General features: G+C 40.1%; 1 protein-coding gene across 2 annotated transcripts in view; it reads left to right on the top strand.

Annotated features, from left to right (window-relative positions):
• Positions 1–890: 890 nt before the first annotated feature.
• LOC133870187 (protein KAKU4) overlaps positions 891–21,880 on the top strand; it is a 40,988-nt gene continuing 19,998 nt past the window's right edge. For both annotated transcript variants that reach the window (XM_062307253.1, XM_062307254.1), the window contains exons 1-5: positions 891–1,318; positions 8,657–8,721; positions 10,966–11,081; positions 16,634–16,719; positions 16,818–16,951. In XM_062307253.1, the coding sequence (XP_062163237.1) occupies positions 1,042–1,318; positions 8,657–8,721; positions 10,966–11,081; positions 16,634–16,719; positions 16,818–16,951 (678 nt within the window). In that variant the 5' untranslated portion in view covers positions 891–1,041. The remainder of the gene's footprint in view (positions 1,319–8,656; positions 8,722–10,965; positions 11,082–16,633; positions 16,720–16,817; positions 16,952–21,880) is intronic.

Here is a 21,880-nt window from a genome sequence, read left to right on the forward strand (position 1 = left end):
TTTACACTCATTTCACATCGATTGACATTGCATATTTTAAGGTTTTTTTTTTTTTTTTTTTTTTTTAAGTGGGTGACATAAAAACTATTTAAAATACGCTAGCCGATATGAAATGAGTGTGAAGAGTAACATTACTCATTTCTTGAAAATATTATTGTATGAAAAAAGTATTTATTGCTTCTCATATTTAGAAAAATTGAATATTCGCTATTAAAAAAGATGAGTGTTATTTGTACACACATACACACAATGTGTGTACAAATATTATTAGTCATTAAAAAAAAAGTGAAGAAGTGATTTCAAATAGCACGTATAGACAGTGATTTATCATACATTTACCAAAAAAAAAAAAAAAAAAAAAAAAATTTTGTACAAACAAAAAAATTTCCTTAGTTCATCTTGTTTCGATGTTGATAAAGAGATAAATAACCAAATGGTCCATTCAAACAAGTCTTATCAAGTGGTAAGTATTCAGAAAATACTCACCAAAAATCAACTTTAGGGAGTAGTTCTTTGATAAAAGGAGTTAACTCCAAAAAACCACCACTTTATTCTACTTTCCTCAGTTCTTCAAGTGCCGATGTCATTTCGGTAATCATTTTGGATAGAGATTATCTAAAACATTAAAAGCACCTTGTGAAAAAGTAAAGTATGGAATATTTGCTTTTTTTTTTTTTTTTTTTTTTTTCGACCAGAAAAAAAAAATTTATATAAATTTTTTTATATCCGGATAGTCACAGAGTAGCTGTACTATGTGGAATCTTATTGTTGATTGGCCAGATTGGGTAAACCCATATCTGTGTGATTTTTCTTTTTCTTTTTTTCAAAATTAACGTGCGCAAAAAGTACATGAAATAATCTCTGTTTAAACTAATATAACCGCTACGAGCCTCAACGACTTCAATTCTATGAATTAAATCCGCAGCCTCGGCCTCTCTCTCTCACTCTCCGAAAGCACGACAGAGACGGGAAGTGTCTGTCAGTCTGTGCTCCTTAAACTCTGCAACTAACTTTTCTCTCTCGCTCTCTCTTCTAGTTACTATGGCAACCGTTTTCAGATCTCGGCGAGACGTGGAGCCCCGATCAGGGGGGAAAATAGTGCGAGCCAGGCGAGCGGCGGGGTCGAGGACTCCGTACGAGCGGCCAAGATTGGTGAGTCAGGATCGTCCCGAAAACCCTAGTTGGCTCTCCAGGCTCCTCTACTCGCCTACTCGTATCATTGCTAGCGGCGCCGGGAAGATACTCTCCACTGTTTTCTCTCCCTCGTCCTCGTCCTCGTCCTCTTCTGCCTCGTCGTCCAGTGGCGATTCAGGTTCCGGTATGTGCATTTTATCTACCGTTATTTCATGTATTCGGCAGGAAATTTGATTGAGAACGGTTTGGGGGAGGGGGTGGTAAATTCTAGGGTTTTAGGTCATGGTTAAGGTGATGAAAACAGGTTGTGGAAGCAGTTTATTTTGAATTATTATTGTTTTACGGTTTTGTGTTTAGAAGTTGAGGAAAGTGTTGGAGGAAATGCGGTTGGGGCATTTTAATTTTTGGAATATTTAATGAAAATGACGGGTAGAAAGCAAACCGATGAGCTTAGCGTTGTTTTGGATGCGCAATGGTCAATTTCTCTCTTATTTAGTATGGAAACAATCAAGGGATGGTTGCTTCTATGACTAAGCAGGAAGATGCCCTGTCCTGTTGTGGTCCGGGTTTGCTTCTGCCTTGGCTGTTGAAATGTAGTAGCAAGCTAGGGAATTGGAAACAATTGGAGATTATGACTGTATTTAGATTGAGAACAAATTTTACGTTGCAAGTTTTTGAAGGTTTTTTTTTAATAAGTAATTAAGATATCATTAAAAGCATAAGGCGTTCTTAGATGAAGTATACAAAGAAAAAGAACCTAACTAGTAGGAGCAATACGAACAAGGAACTCATTATAACTAATCAATAAAGGGGAAACAAAAACAGCTGTCCAAAGATAGTGTTGGAAAATAAAGACTTAATCTCCTCTGAAGTCCTTTCACGGTCCTCAAAACTTCTGTCATTCATTTTTTTTGATAAGTAAGAATAGTTTTATTGATAAAACTTCTGTCATTCATTTACCTCCATAGACACCATAAAAGGCACAAATGCACCATCTTCCACACAACAACACCATCTTCCACACAACACCATTTTCCACATAATCAAAACACAACCTGAAGCCCCTCTGGAGTCCAAACAACACCGATCTACATGATAGCAGCCCCATAAGCTACGCACAACTCTACGAGACATGACTTCAAGCTTCGTTTCTTGGAAATAGACAATATCCACCTTCCACTCTTTGATTAATTTTCTCACCCTCAGTCATTTATCCCCCTCATTCAACCCTTTCATGTTCCAGGATAACAATTTAGGCTTCATAAAGAGCTGATAACCCCCTTGCCTTACCTTTACCATGGCTTGAGCTCTCACCTTATGAATCATAATTGATGGAACACTCCAACCTTCTTAGCTATCTACTACCTTTGTTCCCTAGTTTAGAACTTGAGGCCAAGCCCTGATGACTACGACTAGCTTCAATAGTTGTCAGAATTGCCATAAACTGCTCCTCAAAACCCACATACGAGACCCCCACAAACCGATGGATTTGAAGGTTTTGATTTGTAAAGAATATGGACAGATCATTATTTTTTTGTTGCCAAAAGAATAGGAAAGAAATTATATCAATAGATATTGCATGAGGAACAAACTTACTCGAGGCTTCCACCCCTTGTGTTAGTTTTGTTAGGTTTAGTCTCTGAAGAATTGGTGGTGGTGTCTGTGGTGTTTGTGGAGTGGTAAAAGCGTACTAGCATGTTGTTTTGTTTATCGATGAATAGCAAGTTGCAGAATATATATATATATATATTTTGATAAGTAAGAAACCAATCTCATTAAGAAAGCTTGCGCCCCTTGAGCAAGTTGCAGAATATGAAGATAAACAAAGGTGGAGAAAGGGTATATTTTCATTGAAATGAAACAAGGGCAGGTGTAGTGATTTGGATGATGGGTGGGTGCAGTTGGGGTCACTCGATTAGTTCTTGGAGTGTGGTTTTGAATTGTGAAATGTAGAGGATTGGTGATTGGTTGGTTCGAGAAAAAGTGTTGTCCACTTATTGGCAGGCCACTCAGTGGAAGTTTAGGATGTGGCTCTACATGCACAAAGAGAGTGCTAGTAGACCCTAGGTATCGGTGAACTTGTAAAAAGAGCATGTTCTGCCACAGTGGACAGGGGGCTCTTATCAGGTTTTTTGTTGGGTCAAGAAATAATGACGAGTTTTTAGTGTCTCATCTTTTGTTTATGGGTGATATTTTTATTTTTTTTTTTGTGAGGAAAATCATGATCAACTTCGTCCTTTGCATTGTCTTTCCTATGTTTTGAAGTGGTTTCTGGGTTGAAGATTAATTTATCTAAATCAGATTTAGTTCTCGTTAGAAATGTGGTAGATATAGAAGGCTTGGATAGTATTCTTGGTTGTAGGGTGGCATCTTTGCCAATGAAGTATTTGGGTCTTCCTTTGGGAGTTTCGTATAAGACTACATCTATATGGAATGGTATTGTTGAAAAAATGGAACATTGTTTGGCTGGTTGTAAAAGGCGTTATTGGTCGATGGGAGGTAGGTTGACTTTGATTAAAAGTACATTTTTTTCCCCCCAATTTGCCTACTTTTTATTTGTCCATTTTCCCCATTCTTGTATATGTGGCTAGATGGATTGAAAAGCTTTAGAGGTACTTTTTGTGGGGTGGAATTGGTGACGAGTTTAAGTTCCATTTAGTCAATTGGTTGAAGATTTGTTCTCTGTTGCTATTAGACGGTTCGGGGGTAAGACATCTGATTCAATTTGACCGAGCTCTCCTGGAAAAATGGTTATGTCGTTATGCTATAGAGAGGGATGCTTTGTGGATATTGGTGGTGGAAACCAAATATGATAGCACGAGGGGAGGTTGGTGTTTTAAGGAGGTAGTGGGGCTTTTTGGAGCAGGAGTGTGGACATGTATAAGAATGGGGGTGGGGAGAGGTTTTGGTAGGTGAGAGATGGGTCCAATATCAGATTTTGACATGATTTGTGGTGTGGGGACCAGCTTCTAAAGGCAGTTTTTTTTTCCCAGAATTGTTAAGTATTGCACAGTGTAAGGAGGCGTGGGTGGCTGATCATATGCAATTCTTTAATGGAATTCTTTTTTTTTTTCCCCAATAAATAATGTATATTCATTAAAAGTGTAGAGAGGCCGCAACCTAAGTACACAAGATGTAAATTCTTTAATGGAATTCTTCAATGGAATATATATTTTATTAGACCAATGCATGATTGGGAGGTGGACTTGGTCATTTTCTTCCTCGGAGTTGAAGCTACATGACATTCAGATGGTCTACATAATTGATTCTGGTAGGGTTCTCTTTCTGGGAGCTTGGACATGGTGAGAAGTTGAGGGATGGATAGACGATTTCTGGTGGAGGCAAAAGCGTTTGCTTTCTCGGTTATTGAAGGGGCGTCAGTGCTAAGGGTGGAAGAAAAGTGGAAATTTTATTCCGGTGCGGTACTCCTCAGTAACCAGTGCATCGAATGGCTGGTTTCGACTATGGAGGTGGTGATGGGTGGTCATGGTCTGTCTGATTTTGTCAAATCTTTCAGGGAGGGAGCGAAGGTGACGATAGTTCGTATTGGAGGTAACACTAATGGCCGGTTTGTGGAGGTAGCGGTCTATGGGGTGGGCGTTCAGAGAGGGTTCCTTCGTATTCCTGAGGGGCGGGGTGATTGGGGTTGGCTCAAGTTTATTAGTGAGTTGCATAAGGCTATAGAAGTTCTTGGTTCTTCGGTAGGGTGCGGGTTCGGTGTTTCCTCGCCGGAGGAGAAGGCAAGGGGGAAGAAGGTGGGGGATTGTATGGGAAATGCAGCGGGTCCACTGTCTTTCGCGGAGGCGGTTCGCTCGCTGCCAACCATCCATGCTTTTGGTGGCCGGATTCTGGTCTCGCAGGAGGAGGTGGCCTGGTGCGAGGAGGAGCAATTCCCGATAAAGGAGCGGTCTTGCGCGGTAGTCCGGCGGGCGGTGGATTGTTCCGCTTGGGAGAGAAACCATTTTGATCCGGTGGGTAAAGACCTTTGTGTCGATGGCTCCAGTGTTCGAAAAGGCAGATAGTGCAGAACAAGGGACTGCGATGTCTCATTCTGCAGAAAGATCCTTGAGCAGGTTGGTGTATGGCTGGATTGGGTGAGTGGGTCTAACGTGGGCTGGAACAGGATTTCTTCTGTTGGGCTGAAACTGGGCCGGTGCAGGTTCTCATCTGCTGTGTTTAGAAGGCCACGCTGTAGGGATGGTTCTAGGAAGTTGGGCCTTAAGCCCAACCCCAAGAAGGCTAAGAGGTCTTTCCCGGATAAGGTTTGTGGACTCAACGAAGCGGGGTTGGACTTTGAAATGTCGGGATTGGGTTCTTCGGCGCCGGAAGCGTTGGATGGGTCGTCTTCTACTCTTCCGGTGTTCAAGTCAGGCTCGTTGTTGATGGGGGGTTCTTTCGGTTTTCTTCGCTCATTCTGCTTTGGCCCGGCAAGATGGGTCTAGGTCGGAGGTGAAGACGACGATTGGCATGGGTGGAGGGCTGTCGGATACTGGCGAGTTCTCCGGCGCAAGTCCTAGCTTGTGCACGGCGGTGGTTGAAGATCCGTTCATCTCAGAGTGGGCGACGAAGCCCAACCTGCGGTCGGATGTGTCAGTTTGTGACTCAACCCCGTGTCTGCTTGGGGGGTTGGGTTCGGACTCTAAAGGATTTGTAGGTCCCTCTTTGGGGGCGGCTGCGTTGGGAGAAAGGATTCGCTTGTCTCTTCCGGTGATGGCGGATAGTGGGGCTCCCATTTACCCGTCTGAAACCCAATCGGTCATGAGGTATCAACGGAAATCGAAGGCCAACGCTAGTAAGTTGGATATTTCCTTGATTGATGAGGCAATGACAGCTTTGAGGTCGCCGATGACGCAGTGTTTGGGTACATCTTCTCAGGCTTTGGTCGGGACTGTGGTTAAAAACCTACCGATGCCAAGTGGAGGAGTGGGTCTTCGGCGCGGGTTCTTGCTCCCGAGAGTTCCCTCCCCCTTGAACAGCTGCAAATCGTTGACCATTGACAAGGGTGAGACTCCCAATACGAATGGTTTGATCTAATCTCAGGAGTGGCCGGTAGGGTTTAGCCCATCTAGGGAGATTGTTTTGTGGGATCAGGGAGAGGAAGGTGATTCTCCTCACCCCTTGGGCGTTTTTCCTCCCGACTTACACTTGGAGTAGGAGTCGGATGGTGCTGAGGATGAAGATTCGACCCTGGCTTTGTTGGATGCCATTGAGGAAGATTTTCATCAAGGTAGTATGGGGAAGTGGTATAAGATCAAAGGAAGGAGAGAACTGCAGAATCTGAAGAACTCCATAAACTACAACGTTGCGAGTGTGCATTCTAGGAGTAGGAGAGGAAAGGCTCAGGTTCTGTAGTTTGTGGGTTGCTTGTGGGCTGCGGTTGTTGTGTTTTAGGGTGTAGGTTTCTGTGGGTTTTTGGGTGGGTTTCTTGTGTGTTCCTTGTGGGTTGGATTGGGGTTCTTTGTGCTTGTAGGCTTAGGTTCTTGTGGGTTTGTGTGGTGGGTTTCTTTCTTTCTTTTTTTTGGGCTGTTTTTTTTTCGTTTTCCAGCATTGCGTTTTCTCTTGTATACTGCCGGTGTACTAAGGGGCGCCTGACGCTTTTAATAAAACCAAGTTATTACTTATCAAAAAAAAAATTTCTTTCTTTGATATTTTGTACTCTATCAGATTGAGGCAAGGCAGTAAGGATAAAATATGTTGGATCCCCTCCAAAAAGCGGAAGTTTGAAGTAAGGTCTTTTTATCATGCGTTGTCCATTTCTGCTGGTTTCCCATTTCCTTGGAAGAGTATTTGGAGAGTTAAGGTCTTTTGATTGGTCCGTTTGGGGAGATTATTGTGTGGGATTAGGGAGACGAGGTTTGGGATGAGGAGGATGGAGACTCCCCTGTCCCTTTGGGTGTTTTTCCTCCCGACATGCCCTTGGATTGGCCGTTGGATGGTGTTGAGGACGAGGATCCGTCCTTAGCATTTTGGATGCCATTGAAGAGGATTTTCATCGAGAAGTAAAGGTTACGCGTCCAAAGACCAAAGGTAGGAGGGAGCTATTGAATATGAAAAGCTCCATTAATTATGACGATGCTAGCACGACCTCTTGGCGATAGAAAGGCAAGACTCACATGTTGTAGCGTTGAGTGATCCATGTGGGTTTCGGGCTTGAGGGCTTTAGGTCCTTGCGGGTTTGTTGGGTTTCTTTTGTGGGCTGGTTTGATTGTTCATGGGTATACTTCTTGTGTACTTAAGGGCGCCTTACGCTTTTTTTAATAAAACTTTTACTACTTATAAAAAAAAAGTTAAGGTCTTTCGAGAGTGGCGCTCTTTGGGTGGACGACGACACTAGGAAAGATCTTGACTTTGAATAATTTGAGGAATATGAATGTCATAGTGGTGGATTGGTGTTGTATGTGCAAGAAGAGAGTGGGGAGTTGATAAATCATCTTCTTCTTCATTGTGAAGTGACAAGAGAATTATGGGTTTGACATGTCTAGAAGGGTAATAGAGTTGCTGGCAAGTTGGAGAGGTCATCTTAGAAGCCGTAACATCTTAGAAGTTTTGAGGATGACTCGGTTTTGCTTAATGTGGCACATTGGAGAGAACGGAATGCAAGGAACTTTGAAAATCGCGTGATGTCAGTGGTAGAGCTTAAGAATGTTTGTTTAAATTCCTTTATACACAGAAGTCGCCGTACAATAGCCCGCATTTTTCTAGTTTTTCTGAATTTTGGACTTTTGTCCTCTTCTCTCGTATTCTTCCTATGTACTAGGGTTGCCTCTTTTTGCACTTTCTAATGAGATTGGAATACTTATATAAAAAAAAGAAATATAAATTTGCGGACAAACACTATTTGCCATTTCTTATACCTAGCGTGTTAAAATTGGTGGGCTTTTTTTTTGAGTTTATCTTGATTCCATTGATGTGGGAAATAATTTTTAGTCGGAGGCTTGTTTGCTTGTCCAATACACTCTTGCATCATTATTGACACTAGTTTCTCTAGAATCTTTTAGTTGCTCTGTCAACTTTTTTTAAAATTTTGATAGATCTACAGTGCAGTAGTTAATTGGGTCATATTGCTGCTGAGTTAGGTAACCTTTATTTTTCCCTGTCCAATTGCATAGACAAACTAAATATTTCAATTTAGTTCATCAATGATTGAGGTGCATATTATATATTTTATTTCCACTTATGGTCATCCCATGCCAACTAACTAGTTTCAACATTTACAGTTGCTTCACAATATGTAAGATGTTTTCATTTAGGGCTTATTTGGTTTCTGCCAGTATATTTACTATTAGAGACATAAGTGACTCTAGTTTTTGAGGGCCTTTAGCTTTTCTGTTTTTAGCTCTGTGACTTTTTCAACAAGATTGAAGCATATGCTTTTGATATGAATCAATTCGTGTCTCCCATATCTCTTTTAATAATTAGGCATAAATTTTTAGCAGTTATTCTACTCCAGCTAGGCAGGAAAAAGAATTGGCTTTTTCTTTCAGATCCTTTTTACAGTATTGCTTTTTAACTTTTTCTGCAGAGGATGATATTGAGAATAATGATGATGATGATATCTCTACCCGGAGGGCTAATGGATCGACACAGGTAACTGCATTATTATTATTATGTGTTAGAGCAGTGGTTTTGTTTTGAGAATTGGGTGATTTTACTATAGGAATATGACTGACCTTTATACCAAATATTTTGATGTTTATACATAAACCATAAGTATATTTGTGTTAACAAATCAGTAAGGATGCAAAGAGTCAGCCATTGTAGTTCTTCCAGCAGTTGCTGAGCTGTTTTGCTAATCAACAATTGGGTCAGATAAGTTGTAATTTTATAAATAAAACTTATAAAAATGCAAGTTGTACTTATAATAAAACAACTTATCTGACCTAACTTATAAAAATAGAAGTTGTATTTATAAAAATACAGCTTGTCGGGTTTGAGGGCTTTTTGGGTTTTGTGGTTTTCTGTTGTTTTCTTTGGGTTTTTCGTTAGGTGCTTCCTATGTATACTGCCTGTGTACTTAGGGGCGTCTTATGTTTTTATTTATTTATTTATTTATTTTTTTTTATAAAATCTCTATTACTTATATAAAAAAAAGATAAGTTGTATTTTTCCCCTTTGCAACAAAAACTCATTGTAAGTCCAGACAATTTTAGATCGGATACAAGACTAAATGAAGGCTATATGCAGTATGGTCTGGTTGATATTCCCATGAATTTCAATTTTAGGATGTCCTACTCTTAGGGCACTACATGTTGCTCCAAGAAATAGTCCTCTCTCTTTGGATTCCCCCTTTCCATGGCCTCTGAAAACTTAATTTTTTATGGTTATATCAGCCCAATTGATAATAAGGGCATTATGCTCAATTTTGATAGCAATTACCCATTTGAGATGGAAACTCTTACAAAGGCTGAAATTCCTGCAGATCTTCTGTCTATTCCTTTTGTCTAAATTCCTCGTCCATCCAATATAGATATGGATTTTCCATCAAGATAGGTGCATTTTCCTTTTGTGCGCCCACCGCTGGGGGGGGGGGGGGGGGGGGGGGGGTGTGGGGGGCAATGGGGGGTTAAACCATTCACCTTTCACTCCTCCTGAAGGGTTTCTAAACTTTAATCATTTATCTACCAAGTTTTGTGATATTTCAATATTGTAGAAAGTATTTAGGAAAAATATGACTTCTTGTTGGAGCTATAGAGAAATAATTTTTGTTGGAAAATTAAAATGAGTGTCTCTTTTTATATTCTGTGTACTTAAAGATGCATTAAGTGATATGTTTATATTAAGCATAATTACTATTCAGTGCTAATACATAAAAGCAGTGACTGATGCTTTTGCTGACTTCTTTAGTAGATTGCTCTCGACATGTTTTCCTATTGGCTTCTAATCTGGGTTTAGCCTTGCTGACAAGGCTTCGTTTGGTACGCAGAATGGATATTTCATTAGGAAAATGAATTGTTATTATTAGAAATGAAGAATAGTGGAATTGAATAATTATTCCAATTCCCTAGTTTGGTGACAACACGTATACCACAATTGGAATTGAACCAAAATTACTAAAAAACCCACATAATTTCTAATTTTTTTAAAAAACTCAAATCTTTTTTTTTTCAAAAGAAATGTTCAATCTATGGGCGGCCGGCCACCTAAAGCGAACCCCGGGGATAGTTGCACCACCCCAATTCTAAGGCCAATTCTTTGTTTTTAAAAAAGTTTAGTTTGAAAAAATTAAAGAAAAATATGTTTTTTTTGAAAAGGTTGTCTATTCCTCTTCGTAAGGGAATAATTATTCCCATGGAATAGTTATTCCTAGGAATAAGTCTCTACCAAATAAAGAAATAGGTATTTTAATGAAATAGTCATTCCATTCCAAGGAATTATTCCGCTAACCAAACGAGGCCTAATATCTTCCAGAAAGTTTACCTTGATAATGAGTATTCTTAAAACACTCTTTCTTGCCGCATAAACACTTTATTCTCCTTGTATCATGCTCTATATTAAGACAACTACTCCCTCTGTTTCTAAATAATAGTCTACATTTCCTTTTGTAGCTGTCTCAAAATATTTGTTCATTATCAGAAAAGGTAACAATTATTTTTTTACAGTTCCTATGATAACCTTTGTCAATTGTATTTCTTAGAAGAAAACACAATTGCATTTTCACTTTTCAAGGTAAAAGTAAAGGGTAATATTAGAAAGTAGAAAAATGGAGGCAGGTGAAACTCATTTATTACTGGTTTCCTTAGAACTTTTACATTTTCAAGTGGGACAATAATTTAGGACAAAGGGTGAATATGTTTATTTTAGACATGTGAGTGATTTTTATATTTATATCAGAAGGATGGGTCATCGGAGATGATCAAGTGGTTCAGGAAGGAGCCCCAAACCCCAGTTTGCAAGAGTGAGTCAAAGTGTCTAATTGAACAGTTACTTATGAAGGAGACCTTCTCAAGGTAATTAAGATTTTCTTTTTATTTTTTAAATTTTTTTAAAGTGTGGATTTCTACTTGGTTATTCCCTACTCAATTGTGTATGATTTTTCATAGATTGCTAGGTTTCTTCTTCTTCTTCTTCTTCTTCTTCTTTTTTTTTTTTTTTTTTTTTTTTTTTTTTTTAATTTATACTTCCTATATGCTTAGGGGCACCTTTACGCTTTTTATAAAATTTCTCTGCTTATCAAAAGAACATTTTATTAGTTAAAAGAGTGACGTTAATTATATAGGAAGTATACACAAGGTTCACCTAAAGAATTATCAATTTATTTTTTCAAAAGCATCTACTCTATGTTTTGTTATTTATACGTAGTATAAGACATTTTTAAAGTATCCTTGTTTTTTGGACTCAAAAATTATGGCAAAAAATAGTATAGCTTGACTTAACAGTTTGTCCACTCTAATAGTAGATCTTTTTGACCCTTCTGAACACATATGATTGTCTCCTACACTTGGAATCTTGGACTTTGGTGTACTGATGCAATAATATGAGAAAAATCTTCTGCATCAGTTTATGATCAAGGGAAACGAAGATGATATTATATGTAGTTGTATTTGGCTTTAAGTTGTAGCTGAACTTTAATATCTTACATCATACCTAAGAATATGGGAGGGAATTGTTATTAGCAGTTGGATTAAAAGAGGGGCCCCTTAGAAGTAATTGTGAGGGTGGAAGAAAGAGCCACACTGGTGCATGGTGTGTCTATGCATGTTTGTTTGTAAGTAATCATAATTTTTGGCACTGCTCATGTTTTATCCTGAATAGTGTAATTAAAATGTAATTTCAGTAGCATTTTCTTTTAGAATTGTTATTGATAATGTTGAATGGGTGTTTGCGGGGGTGTATGCTCCAAATGTTGATGTTGAAAAGGAGGTATCTTTGGGAAGAATTGGTTGGCATTATGAGTTGGTGGGAGTTGTTGTGGTGTATTGGAGGTGATTTTTATGTGAAAAATCAAGCGAGACAATCAGTAGTTATATTGGAGTTTCCAAAATTTATATTTGATCAGGGACTCATGGACATCCCACTTGTAGGTGAGAATTTTACTTGGTCTAATAATCGTGATTTGCAGTCATGGTCTAGAATTGATAGGTTTCTCTAATCTCTGGAATGGGAAGAACAATTTCCTAATGTTTCTCAAAGGAGACTCTAGGATCCCGTCGGAACATTTTCCTTTGATGCTGGATTGTAGTGTATCGGGTGGTGGCAATAGGTACTTTCAATTTAAAAATATGTGGTTAAAATCAAAGGACTTTGTGGATTAGTTGAAAATATGGTGGTTGTCATATAATTTTCAAGTATCTCCTAGCTATGTACTGACGTGTAAGTTGAAAGCCTTGAAATTAGACTTAGAGAAATGGAATGAGGAGGTGTTTGGAAATGTAGGGAAGGAAAAGAAAGATCTAGCCGTGTGGGTATTCGGCTAAGGGGTATCCGAGATTGTGCAAGGTGCGATGGAGGTTGGCCCTATGTTGGGGATTTCTTGTGAAGGTGATGGGAATCAATTACTGAATCTCTTGACAACTCTTGATAAGGAACATTGTTAAGAGGTCTTGGCTACTCCTTCCAAACATGGCACAAAACGTAGCTGGGAACTCAAAAACTTGGAATGTTCCATTAATTTTGAAGGCTCCAGCTGTGGCAAAGGGAAGAGGGCTCTGTCAGTCTTCTTAGGTTTTGGTTGTGTTTTTGGGGGTGTCTTCTTGTAGTTATGCTGGGTTTCAAGGGTGAGGGTGGGGGGTTGCGTTGTGGTTATTGTTGTGGGCTTTTGTGGTTCTTTGTTTCCTTTTTGTTTTCTCTTTCTAGGGGTTCTTTTTGTATATTTCCTTTGCACTTTGGGATGACTCTCGCTTTTAATAAAATTTGACATTACTTATAAAAGAAAAAAAAGAAAGATCTTCTGGATGGTATATGGGAGCTGGATTTTATTGCAGAGGGACGACCTTTAATTGAGGCTGAAAGGTTGAGGAAGGAAGATTTTTCTAAAGAATTGGAGAGAGTTATCATTTTTGAAGAAGTGAGTTGGAGGTAGAGGTCAGGTCCTGTGGTTGAGAGAGGGAGATAAAAACAATAAATTTTTCATCGGGTGGCAAATTCGCACCGAAGAAGTAACTTGGTGGATTCTTTATTTATTAATAGGTCAATGATTTCTAATTCTACAAAAATAAGGGAGTGTTTGGCAAACTAAGGTTCTGTTGAGGGTGGCCTTTTTTGGTTGGTAGGCGGCCCTAGGAAAGATCCTAACCATAGAAAATCTTCGAAAGCGGCCCGTCATTGGGATTGATTGGTTTTGTTTGTGCAAAAGGAATAAGGAGTCTGTGGACCATCTTCTACTTCGTTGTGAAGTTGCTTGTGCCATTTGGAATATTTATTTAGTCGATTTGGGTTGTCTTGGGTCATGCCTAGACAAGTAGTCAATTTGTATACTTGTTGGTGGACTACTGGCAATACTCGAAGTGTTGCTGTGTGGAAGATGGTTCCTTCATGCTTTTTGTGGTGTCTATGGAGGGAAATGAATGATAGAAGTTTTGAGGACCATGAGAAGACTTTGGAGGAGATTTAGTCTTTATTTTTCAATACATTGTATCTTTAGACAGTTGCTTTTGTTTCTCCTTTGGTGATTTGTTATCATGATTTTCTTGTTCTTTTTGCCCCTACTAGCTGAGTGGTTTCTTTTGTATACTTCATATGTACCTGATACGCTTTATTCATTTAATCGAGCCCTATTAGATATACGGTTATGATGTTATGTCAAGGAGAGGGAGGCTTTGTGGAGATTGGAGATAGAAACTAAATATGATAATTGTTTATCTAGTTAGGTGTTTCCTTTTGTATACTCCCAGTGTACTAAGGGACGTGTTACGCTTTTAATGAGATTGGCTTATTACTTATCAAAAAAAAAAAAAAAAAAACTAAATATGATAGTTTAAGGGGAGGTTAGTGTTCTAAGGAGGTAACATGGTCATTTGGAGTGGGAGTGTGGAAATATGTAAGGAGGGGCTAGGAAACTTTTTCAAATTTGTTAGATATGAGGTGGGTGATGGGTCAAATGTATTATTTTGGATTGTGTGGTGTGGGGAGCAACCATTGAAGATATCTTATCCGGACTTGTTTAGTATCGCACGTTGTAAGGACGTGTGGGTGGCGGATCATATGCAATTCTGAAATTAAGGTATTCAATGGAATATAATTTTACTAGATCAGTACTGTATTGGGATGTGGATTTGGTTTCCTCTTTTTTGGAGATGTTATATTCTCTTAGAGTAAGGCAATGAGATGTGGATAGAATATGTTGGATTTCTTTCAAAAGGTATAAATTTGAAGCAAAGTCATATAATCATGTGTTAACCATACTTACGAGTTCCCCGTTTCCTTGGAAGAGTATTTGGAGAGTTATGGCTCTTTCAAGAATGGCATTTTTTTTGTGAACCACAACATTAGGAAAAATTTTGACGTTGGATAACCTGAGGAAGCGGAACGTCATGTGGTGGATTGGTATTGTATATGCAAGAAGAGTGTGGAGTCCATCGATTACCTTCTTCATTGTGAAGTAGAAAGAGATTTATGGAGCTCGCTTTTTAATTTGTTTGGTATTGGCTGGGTTATGCCTAGAAAGGTGAGAGTTGTTGGTGAGTTGGAGAGGTCAAGAGGGGCGTCGTAACATTTTGGAAGTTTGGTGTTTGGCTTCTTTATTTTTAATGTGTTGTATTTGGAGAGAATGGAATGCATGGAGCTTTGAAGATAGAGAGACTTTGGTGGTAGAGTCGAGAAAGATTATATTCAACCCCCTTTAGGCTATCTCCAGCAGACATGCTGTTCTAACTAAAATGGTTAAATCTAACTATTTTGGCTCTTTTTTGCTCTCCAGCAGAATAGCTAGAGTAAACATTTTCATCTAACATTGAACAGTGAATAGGCAGAGTTGCCTATTCACTGTTCACACAAGTCAAAATATTTTATTGATATTTTCTCTCTCCCCCCTTATCCCTCTTTGTCTCTCTGTCCCTCTCCATCGGTCTCTCCGTCATCCCCAACGAGCAGTGGACAAGGAAAAGGCCAATAGCTTCGTCGCCCCGGACGCACCTCCGACCTCTCTCAGCCTCGCCCTCTCCACCGGCGAGGCATTCTGATCGTTCTCCAGCTTACTCGGCACTGTAGACGAGTCGATCGGCGCGAATGGGACCGTGGAGGGGACTCACCAGCTCGCTTTCTGGCTCGTAACCGCACCACCGACAAGGGACCTTCGACTGCACTAGCCACCATCGACCGGTTATGGGTCTTGGGTGTGGGTGGGCAAGGGTGGTTTGGTTGTGGGTTTGATGGGGTTGGCCGATTGTTGGGGATGGGGACGGAAGAGATCGATCGGTTATGGGTCTTGGGTGTGGGTGGGCAAGGGTGGTTTGATGGGGTTGGCCGGTTGTTGGGGATGGGGATGGAAGAGATCGACCGGTTATGGGTCAGCCTCTCAGATCCCAAAGAATATTACAACTTAGATTCGACCAATCGCCACCTCCTTGTTCTTCTTCTTAATAATTCTTCCAGCTTCAGGGCAAGATTTCTCGGAGAGCTTTTGATCCATGGCGTCTCTTAGTTTGACTCATCTCAGGGCAAGAACTTGGTGCCCGAGTTTGCTAGGACTCGCCCGAGTACGAGCTGGGCTCGGCCCCGGAGAGTTGGGTTCAAGGTGTTTGCATCGTCAGAGGCTCAGGCTGAGCCCGATCTTGGCGTGACTGTTAATGGGTTGCCAGTGTAACTCACACAGCCTGAGGCCGTGTAATCAACCTTGTAAGAATTTGTGTTTGTTGTTGTTGTGGAATTCTACTGAACCCACCAGCAAGGAGGAGTGACCGGAGAGTGTTTTGGCCGGAAGTTGGTTGTTTGGGGAGATGGGTTGGGGTTGGGGGAGACCGGAGAGTGAGAGGGAGAAGCGAAAAGAAATAAAGAAATAAAGAAAAATATTAAAAAATAATATTTTAAGAAAATGAAGAGTGGGATAGAAATTATTGTTAGAGTGTTTTTAAGATAGCCGGTGGTTAAAGTAGAGATTGACACTTTTTGAGTAGCTATTTTAACTCTAACTACTGGAGATAGCCTTACATGTAGATATCAGCACACAAAAATTTGCTATTTTTATTTTTATTTTTTTTTATTTTATTAAATTATTAAATTTTTTATTTATAGTGTTTTTGAGTTTTTAAACTTTTGTTATTCTTTTTCTCCTGAATAGGGGGGTTTCTGTTGTATAATTCCAATGTACTAGGGTTTTGCCTTTCTATGCTTTTCTACTGGAGCTTAATTATTATTTTATATATATATAATGTTGATGGAACACCAGTTTGTTGACAACTTTAAACAGCCATTATCCTGAACCATGTGTAAGAGCATGAAACGAAATGGTAGGACTAGTTCTGCTATGTGGGTATTGACATATAACATTTCTGTGGAATATTCATTTTTTTTTAGTCTTTCTTACTTATTTGACTTCAAGTTTGGGGTTCTCACCTTTGACCAGGGAAGAATGCACTCGATTAATAATGATTATTAAATCAAGAGTTGTGGATTATCCCACCACTGAAGTTGCAGAGGATGGGAGACCAAGTGAGATACTCAACAGTACAGTTGGCAGTGGTATTGCTTACAAAACTAAAAAATTGCTGAATACCAATGTATGACTTAGGGTGTTAATTATATTACAGATATGGACATGCCTGATCTCTGCAGTACAGCCATTATGGAGGCAAAAAAATGGTTAAAGGAGAAGAAGTTGACAAATTCAAAGTCAGAGTTGGATCATGGAACCTGCACATTAAATTCTGTTATGGTGCCACCGGTTAGTAACTCATTCATATGGTCTCTTAGTGGGGGGTGTGTTGTTTGCACACACATATATTGTTATTATATTGTGTTGGATCTTGGTGTCTTGATTAGTAATATATGATTGTAGTTTTAAATTTTGCATGATATGAATTGACTAGTTGAATCTTGAGGATTTCTATCGTCACTCTTTACTATTGCAGATTATAGGGTTCCTCTCTACAAATCTATATTTTTTTATATACCTCATACAACTTCTACTAAGCTTTCTGTACTTTACTATGCTTGTGGTTCTCTAGGGAATCCTTGGATTGATTTGTTCATAGTTTTCTAGAATTTCCACCTAATTTATTCATTTGGACCCTCCATCTGTGCTCTCTTAGTAGTTTGATTCGTATTAACTATTCTGTTGTTTTTAACATGAGTGCATTTTTTTTTTGATAAGTAAGAAAACATGAGTGCATTTTTGAAAGCTATATGTCCATCCTAGTTTTATTAGAGTTTTATCTTGTCCATAATAGTGGTCATCAATTCTTTACCTTCTTTTTACTTTCTTGGTGCTTTCTGGTAAACGTATTAATTATAACTTTACTGTCTTGTCAATTTCAATACGTTTTAAGTTGAGTAAGCCTACTTATCCAAGTATCTTCTTTCCTTGTAGTTATGTCTAGCATCCAAGCTCTTGCTTATATTTCATTCCATTTGGTTGCTAGTGTGGCTTTTTTCTCCTTGGGATGTCTAGAGAAACCCTTGCTCATTTTCGACTACTGAGACATAGAAGGATGTTTTGCAAGAGAACCTAGAATTAGGGCTTAATTTATGTTTGAGGGTGCTTCTTGTCCACCTTAGGCAATGATTCATTTTTTTATTGTTGTTGGGAAATTATACTTATCCCTTGAAGTTTCACCTCAATTGCAATGCCCCCTCAAACTAAAAAAGGTTACAATTGACCCCCTAAACTACTTGCCCCTTTCACTTAGCCCCCTCCGTTAGAAGTTTTAGTGAAATCTGATGGAAAATCGCATGTGACCCAAATGACAATAATACCCTTGTATTAGATTTAAAAAAATAATAAAAACAAACAAACGGCAAGGGGACCCAACTGTGGGTGTGTGGTGCTGAGAGATGCTCCTTAAGGAAGCTTTCCCAGGTTTGTATGACATAGCTTGCGACAAGAATTCGCTCGTTGCAGCTCATTTGATTCTGAAGAACAGAGCTTTTCAGTGGGATGTTAGGTTCATTCGAGCGGCCTACGATTGTGAGGTGGACGTCTTGGCTTCCTTCTTCACCTTAATGTGTTCTATCATATTTGATTGTGATGGGGAAGACAAGCATTGGTGGTCTCCTTGTAAAGGGAAGTTTGATGTTAGATCTCTATAAGATTCTTGCTTACAAGGAGACAGCTCATTTCCTTTGGAAAAGTATTTGGCGGACCAAGGTTCCTTTAAAAGTGGCATTTTTCGCTTGGGCGGCAGCTCTAGGGAAGATCCTTACTTTGGATAATCTCAGAAAGAGGCAAGTCATTGTGATTGATAGATGTTGTATGTGTAAAAAGAATGGGGAGTCTGTGGATCATCTACTCTTTTATTGTGAGGTCGCTTGCGTTCTTTGGAATGCCATTTTTAGTCGCTTCAGTCTGTCTTGAGTTATGCCATGTCGGGTGGTAGATCTATTCGCTTGTTGGTGGACGGGTGGTCAGTTTCGGAGTGCGGTTGTGTGGAAGATGGTTCCCTGTTGTCTCCTATAGTGCTTGTGGAGGGAACACGACGATAGATAGTTCGAGGATAAAGAAAGAACCATTGAGGAGCTCATTTCTTTTTTCTTTTATTCTTTGTACTCTTGGACGGCTACGTTTCTTGCCCCTATAGTGATTAGTTATTATAATTTTCTTGTATTGTTTTCCTCTTCTTCTTAGTTGTCGTTCTTGTATACTCCCTGTGTATTTGATCGCACTTTGCGCTTTTAATGAAATTTCTTACTCATAGAAAAAAGGGATAATTGTACCATTGGTCCCTGTGGTATGCCATAATTATTTTTCACTCCCTATGGTTTAAAAAGTTCATGAGAGGTCCTTGTAGTATGCAATAATTACGTTTTACTCCTTAGGTCGATTTTCCATCCACAATTTTGACGGAATCTGTTAGCCCTACATGTCAGTGACACGTGTCCATTTTAATAAAAAAAATATAAATTTATTAAAAAATAAATAAATAAACTTATTCTTTTTTTTTAAAAAAAAAGAAGAAAAAAGGGTAGGCTTGGGGTGGCTGGGCCACCCCCAGCCAATGGGCGGCCACCCCTAATAGATCTAGGGGTGGCCCGATGGCCACCCCAGGCGGCCTCTGGGGGTGGTGCACGGCCACCCCCAGTGGCCGGGGGTGGCCGCACGCCACCCCCTTGCCCCCATTTTTCTTTTTTGTTTTTTGTTTTTTTTTTGAATTTTAATTTTTTTTAAATAAGTATTTTAATTTATTTTTTAATAAATTTATATTATTTTATTAAGATTGGACATGTCAGTGCCACGTGTCACCAATAAGTTGGTGACACGTGGCGTTGACGTGGCATTTGACGGAATCTGTTAAAAATTTTTACAGAATTTGACGCCAGGAATCGATTTGTAATTATTGCATACTTCAAGGATCTCTCATGCACTTTTTAAACCATAGGGAGTAAAAAATAATTATGGCATACCACAGGGACCAATGGTGCAATTATCCCAAAAAAAAAGGGGGACTCAACCGTGAGTCTCCATGGAATCACCCACGGCCAGCCGTGGGAGACACCAAAGAATTCTTTTTTAATGTAAGGGTATAATGGTATTTTAATACATGTCATTGGGGCTATAATAGGCATTTTATACATCTCATTGGGGCTAAGGGAAAGGAGCAAGTAGTTTGAGGGGTCAATTGCAGTTTTTTTCTTTAATTTGGGGGACATTGAGGTAATAGTTGGAGGGAGATTATGTAGTTCCCCCCCCCCTTTTTTTTCCTAATCCAGGATTGGGTTTCATAGTTGTTTATTGCTTTATTATTCATAGGCCTATGTATGTCACAATATTTTTGTAAAATTTTCTTGTAGAGAAAGCTCTAATTGATGTAAGGAATGATGCTATAATTGAAGAGATGCTAGGGTTACAAAATATTTTTCAAAAAAAACTCTTACAAAGAGGTTCGATTCCCAGCTTGTGCATTTTTTTATTTCTTTGACTCGACTCTCTCCTAACTCTATCTCCTCTAGCAGTGGCATGTGTAGGCGCATCCTGCTAGGGATCTGCTCCGGCTAGTCGTCTCTGAGTGCGATCGTCGTCTTGGTGTGTTTGTCTTCTAGTTCTTTTTTCTTCCTTTTTTTCTCGGCCTCTTTGTTATGGCTTCGAGAGTAGCGCGAGTTTCATCTGCTTTGGTTTAGCTAGTAATGGAGTGCCACTTCTCCATGGAAGCTAAAGCCTTCTCCTTTTCGGTGAAGGCAGATGAGTCCGAGCTTCGCTTGGAGGAAAGGAGGAAGGGGTTCGTTGGGAATATTTTTTTGGGCGTCCATTGTTCTGTTTGGTTGAAGGATACGGTAGAGGAGGCGATGAAGGATCCAGGGAAGAAGGATTTCGTCAAGTCCTTCTGCGAGGATGTGAAAGTTTTGATAGTTCGTGGGGGTGGTAGCAAGGCCGGCTGGTGCCTTGAGGTGGGTGTGTTCGCTGAGGGAGGTCGCAAAGGGGTTATTTGGCTACTGGAGGGCCGTCAAGGTTAGGGTTGGTCCCGAGTTGCTGTTGAGCTGCAGCAATTTATGGAGTTTCTCCAGGCGAAGGATCGGTCGCTGATACCCATGGTGTTCGCTCCAGAGGGTAAACAGAAGGGGGTGGTTCTCTCGTCCGGTCACTCTTTCGCGGAAGTCCTACACTTGGCGGCTAGCGTTGATGGGAAGGTTGTGGGTTTGAGGTCTTTGTCGGTGATCCCTCTTGATTTGCTACCGAAGGTGGCTTGTAATGAGTTGGTGAATGGTGGAGAGGAGGTGAGATCGACAGTGAATTGTTTTGAGTTTGAGTCTTCATCCTCTGGGTCGTCGTCGGCAACTTCCTGCGCAGCAATGAAAAGACGAAAGGCAGTTTTGTCAATCGTTGCTTGAAGAAGCTTATAGGATTTGGTCGATTTGGGTTAGACCGGGACATAAGTTATTTGGGACGTTTAGTTGGGTTGGGTTTTAAGCCCAAAGGATTTTGGGCCAAGGCTAGCAGCAAGAAGCCCATTCTCCAGCTTATACCTTTTTGCAAGTCGTCGGGTCAGGAGTTCAAGCTCATTTTCAGGTCTTCCCAGTAGCCCAAAGGTCTTGGGCGTGGTCCTTTGGGTCGGGAAGGAGCCTGCGAAGCCGTTGATTTGATATCTTCGCCGGAGGTCTTGACAGAGGAAGGTTTTGGTGTTAACCCAATGAGTAATTCTTTTTCATCAGGTTCTGGGGGTGCTTGCATTTTTTTCTTCGGTGGCAGACTCGGTGATGGGGTTGTCAGAGGTTGGGTTTGAGGTTTTTTCGAAGGTTGAACGAGATGGGCTCGATCCGGTGAGCACTGGTCCTGATTTTTGGCAGGTCAGCCCAGTTTTGTCATGATGCTTGCGCTAGATTCAGTCAAGCCGAAGTGGTCTTCTCTAGCTATGGTAAGTTCCATGATTGGGTCTGTTACTTTTGGTGCTTCTCATTCAAGGAGGATTTCTTTGGGTGGCAAGGAGGATTCTCGGATGGATGTCATCCCTCTGTTGGACGTGGTGCATAGGCCGCAGTCTGCGAAGAAGCTCCAAGTTTTCCTGATTATTCAGTCCTCTCCGTCAAGTCCGGTCGTCGATGGTCTGGCCCCTACGCTGGACGAGATTCACAGGTCACAGTCGGTTAAGAAGACCCAGACCACGACAAGTGCGGATGTGGGTTTTATCCCGTGGGGTTTTCTGAAGTCAAGGCCCTTTAGGTC

The sequence above is a fragment of the Alnus glutinosa genome, chromosome 6 (assembly GCF_958979055.1).
Source record: "Alnus glutinosa chromosome 6, dhAlnGlut1.1, whole genome shotgun sequence".
Lineage (NCBI taxonomy): Eukaryota > Viridiplantae > Streptophyta > Magnoliopsida > Fagales > Betulaceae > Alnus > Alnus glutinosa.